The sequence below is a fragment of the Microtus ochrogaster genome, linkage group LG5 (assembly GCF_000317375.1).
Source record: "Microtus ochrogaster isolate Prairie Vole_2 linkage group LG5, MicOch1.0, whole genome shotgun sequence".
Classification (NCBI taxonomy): Eukaryota; Metazoa; Chordata; class Mammalia; order Rodentia; family Cricetidae; genus Microtus; species Microtus ochrogaster.
This window is the reverse complement of record NC_022031.1, coordinates 10,589,719-10,594,664: the sequence shown is the minus strand read 5'-3', so window position 1 is coordinate 10,594,664 and position 4,946 is coordinate 10,589,719. Positions and strand designations below refer to the sequence as shown.

The 4,946-nt window shown below is 38.1% G+C and overlaps 1 protein-coding gene across 2 annotated transcripts in view; it reads left to right on the top strand.

The window, feature by feature from the left end:
* The first annotated feature begins 329 nt into the window (after positions 1–329).
* Positions 330–4,946, top strand: part of Hnf4g (hepatocyte nuclear factor 4 gamma) — a 25,552-nt gene continuing 20,935 nt past the window's right edge. For both annotated transcript variants that reach the window (XM_005361857.2, XM_026786781.1), the window contains exons 1-2: positions 330–444; positions 4,348–4,519. In XM_005361857.2, the coding sequence (XP_005361914.1) occupies positions 330–444; positions 4,348–4,519 (287 nt within the window). The remainder of the gene's footprint in view (positions 445–4,347; positions 4,520–4,946) is intronic.

Sequence of the window (4,946 nt, the reverse complement as noted above, 5' to 3'; positions counted from 1 at the left end):
TCCTGTCTGTGGTTAACCCCTCTTTAAGTGATGTCATTTACTGGGTCCTGGAAGTCCATTTAGAAAATCATGTTAGTCCACTAAGTACTTCAATGAGGCAATTCCACGAAGCATTCCAAGATTATCACAAGGAATTGCTCTCGTATGCCATAAAAGAAAAATGAGCAGAATATGGCCTGCTGGAGGAGTTACAGTTTGACAGCCCCTCCCACAGAAGCACTGAAGTCACCCATTGACACTTAGCTCTGGTTTGCACTCCCGGCCCGAAAGCCTACCAGTCGCCACACTCTGGGCGTGTGGAGCCATTCATATGTGCGTCTCAGCCGATGATGAGGGTGTCAGAGCCGATGCTGGACATGGACATGGGAAACTACAGCGAAGTTTTGGATCCAACTTACACAGCTTTGGAGTTTGACACTATGCAGATTCTGTATAATTCCAATGGTGAGTTCGTGCACTCATATGGAAGAGAAACCAGCCCCAGAGGAGAAGGAAGTGGCGCTCCTTGAGGGGGCTGGCTTAGCTTCATTGCTGGGGAATTCAAGAGATGGTTTTTAAGGCTACAAACCTGAGGCTTTGTGCAGCATCACACAATTTCAGATCATGTTGTCATAGCTGTGTACTACGAGAGGTAGAACAGCTTGTATTTGTGTTATAGAGTTACCTCAGAACTCTGTATAGGCCAGTTGGGGTAAGAAGCATAGTTTCGAGGGCTATTTTATTTGTTGTCCGTCATAGTAATAAGTAATTTTGGCAGATTGGCCGTGGGAGTGCATTGTCTATGCAGTGTTTAAAGTGGCTTACGGGCATCTGTACATAGTATGCTGGGGAGTTTACTGGGTCACCGTTCTGTCATCATTTCAGTACTCCACGGATGGTGATGAGAAACTACACTTAAAATGACTGTGCAGTTGCTTCTCTGGCCACAGATAGAAAAGAAACAAAGGTTTATATTATAACCCCAGGTGGCAGGCTAATATTTAGCTTCGCAGAGCTCTTGGCATTTATCTACTGTAACATTTTAACTTTAAATGCGACATGGATTGTTTGGGGTCGGGTCTTTATGTAATACCGTTTACTAGTCACTCTGCATGTATTGCTTTTTAAGGAGAACACTTGCCCAAATAGGTTGAAACTGCTAGACCTTACAATTTTGTATGCTATGAGAGATGTGTGTACTTGTGTTTGTGTCTGTGTGTCTTTGTGTATGCTTGTATAGCTCAGGGCGTAGGAATCATCTTATGATTACCTTAATAGTCTACGGAACTGTCAACTTCACTTACATTTTCAGTAAGCGAGAACTTTATAGTGGGGAGAAGTTTAAAAATTGAAAAACCCAATTCTGTAATTTAACACAAATAAACAGTGAAGCTGTAGTATAATTCTTAGAAAGGTACAGTTTTGATAAAAGACAGTCAGTTAACTATTACAGTAGAATCAGAGTTTTAAATAACAGACCACAGATTTGCAAGTAGTAGGTATAGATGTTCTCTCTCTCTCTCTCTCTCTCTCTCTCTCTCTCTCTCTCTCTGTATGTATATATGTATATATAGTATTTATCAGCTTATATAAAATAATTCATATTCATAACTACTTCTACATTAGTGTCTAATTTGTTTGTAGCAACATTGCCAACTGCATGTAAATATTGTGTTAAACTTGAAGCCAGAGTTAAATTTGTTTTTAATATTTCAATGTGATCCAAGAGTACAGATGATTTCAGATACTTCTTTTTAAAATATTTTTTATTATTTAAAGCAATTTTTAAATTTAACTATGTTTTCATGATATTCTTCCCCTCTCTCAAATCTGTCCAAACCTACTCTCCTCCCTACCCACCTAACTTTAAATTCTTTCTCAAAGAACAAAAACCTAATATAACAATAAAATCCGCAAAACCAAGAAACCAAAACAAAACAGCACCTGGAAAAAAAAACCAATACAATATGACAATGACAAACCCAGCAAACTCTAACCAAATGAAAGCACACAAAAGCCAGGAGAGTCCCTCATATAGGTCAGCTGCTCTTGAACATGAAGCCTTCCCTCCAGTGCTTGACATACCTGATAGACCTCCCCTCTAGTGGAGAAACCTGATTCCCCCTCTCCCAGCTCAGTTGTTAACCTTTACACTAGTGACAAGTTCTCTTTTATTTTTTTTTCAATATAACAAAATAAAACATAATAAGATAAAACAAAACAATCATATTGAATTTGGATAAGGCAAACCAACAAAAGGAAAGGAGCCTAAGTCACATGAATCAGAGATACACTTATTTGTACACTCAGGAACGCCATAAAACACTAAAGTGGAAGGCATACTATTTATGGATGAAGTGTAGATCTGTGAAGGCCCTGTGTGTGCTTACTCAGCCTCTGTGAGTTCATATGAGCCTGGCTTACTTGATTCAGAGGGATCTGTTTTCCTGACATCCTGCATTCTCTCTGGCTCGTACACTCCTTCCACCTTCACTTCTGAGAAATTCCCTGAGCTCTGAGAGGAGGGATTTGATGGACACATTCCATTCAGGGATGAATCATAGCCCAAGGCCTCTCACTTCCTATATAATAACTCACTGTGATTTCAGACAATAAAGTATTGCTGATATCTTATTAATGTTATAAAAATTTCTAATATTTATATTCTACATTTTGCGATGTCATATGATTAATTTTCAGTATATTTTTATGAAATTTCCTTTTACCTTTATGAAATTGCATATCACAACATTTATCTATTCAAAAACATTGTGTATTCCTAAGTAGAATATGAATAGTATTACAAAATGTATGTAATTAGTATTTGTCAACATTTAAATTTAGTGATAGAGTAATTGCTTATTATTATACCTATATTATGTATTCAGTTTATTTTTAATTAATATTTTAAGATTGAATCTATGGTTTTGTGATTACTAGATTACTAGGCAATTGCTTTGTCATTGAGCTATATCCCCAGTCAATCAAATTCAAGTTTTACTGTAGTACCTTATATATTTCAATGTCTTTGAGTTCATTGGAGTTCATTAAATATTTTCAACAATATGAATTCATTAAGGAATATTTATATATGACACACACACTATATATATATACATATATATATATGTATATATATATATGTATATATATAGTCTTTTCTCTTCAAGCTGTTCAATGTTCCACTCTAGCTATGCACAGTTCTAGGAGGTGGGAAGAGTAGGATGAGTAAACCGGATGAGTTCTCTGACATCATGATGTTAGTGTTCTGTGTAACAATGGACATGAGCCAACCCAATGATAACGTAACTTAAAATAATAGTAGTTTGTGGAACTCTAGGCTCTTCTTGAAAGACAGATGGGAGCTGAATTTGAATTAGTAAGGAAGATTCATGCTAAATGGGGAAAGTAATCAGATCCCTTAAACTTAGCTTACATCCAGGCTTGGAAAAGTCCAGGAAACTATTATCAGTACAGTGGGCGAAATCAGGATTCAAAGAACACAAAAGTAACAGGAATGTGGAGCAGGGCACAGAATGGAAGCTGTGAAAGACAGTGGGAAGAAGTCAAACAGGGCCGGAGTAGGGGACTTCAGTGTGCAGGTCATTTTGGGTCATTGTGCAATATTTGGCTTTCTGCTTTGTAATGAGAAGTCATAGCGGTATTGGATGAACAAAGGTTACAGGAAGTGACTGTTGCAAAATAAAGAAAACATCTTCCTTACAGATGTTAGTAAGTAAAATACTTAGAAATCTATTCTAATAACACTTGGGAAGGATGACGGTACTGGATAAAGGGAGACTACGTTGAAGGAGAAAAATGGAATAAATAATTATCTTAAATATGGGATCCCAGTAAGTAAGTGATGATCAGAATTCCCAAAGGCACCTAGTGCTTTATTTGTGTGGTGGAACTGTGGGCATTTATGAAGAGGACTGAATGAGGCAGAGACTCATTTAGTAGGGGGTTGGAAATCCAAGTTCTCTTTTCAACTATTACGCTTGCTAGGTTTCAAAAGGAAACTTTGGTATAGGTTCTTAAGTCTTTAATACTGTCTTCTGTGGTGTTTTCTATGATATATCAGGGCATAAATAAGATCTGAGGAGTTTTCTTTCATACAGTTGATCTTGGATGTCATGAGATTGCATGAGCTTCCTTTGAGAAAGGTGGTAGTTAGGGGATTGAGCCTGATTGTAACCCAAAATTCAATGAACAGAAATGTGAGGCAGAAGCCTGAGAAGGAGGCTTGCAGCACTTTAAGGAAAGCACCAGAAAGGTACCCTGTCAGGCAAAACCTGACTTCCAAGTAAGCAATAGGGCACTGTGCTATTGCCAACTGCACTAACTCTTCTCATCTTGCTTCAACAGACAGTTCTGCCCCAGAAACCACAAGTATGAATACCAACGACAGTGGTGTCAACTGTCTATGTGCCATCTGTGGGGACAGAGCAACAGGAAAGCATTACGGGGCATCCAGCTGTGATGGCTGCAAGGGGTTTTTCAGGCGCAGCATTCGGAAAAGTCACGTTTATTCCTGCAGGTATTGGAGCACTCGTTTTTGGCAAAGTTTTCTTCATTAGTGTCTAAAGATGCCATGAGGGTGTCAGGAAAGTAAATTGAGCTCTTCCATGTCTCTGTAACTCTGAACAAAACTGCCAAGCTTCAAAGAGAGTGTGACTGTATGTGCAGTTCACGTCCACACTGGTAGTTCCATGCTATGAACAATTTGAAACCTGTAAATGTGTATAAAGACATTCATATACCTACCACCCAGTTTAGAGCAATATAGTTGAAGCCTCCAGTGGACACCTCCCTGGCCATTTTGTCATTCTCTTCAGTGTTACAGGGGCAACTACCATCGCGAATTTAGTGCTAATCTTTTCCTTGTGTCTCTTTATTGTTTTATCACATGTTCATATGCCACTAAACAGTTTTTAAACCTGTTTAAGAAGTTTCTTTTTCTTTTT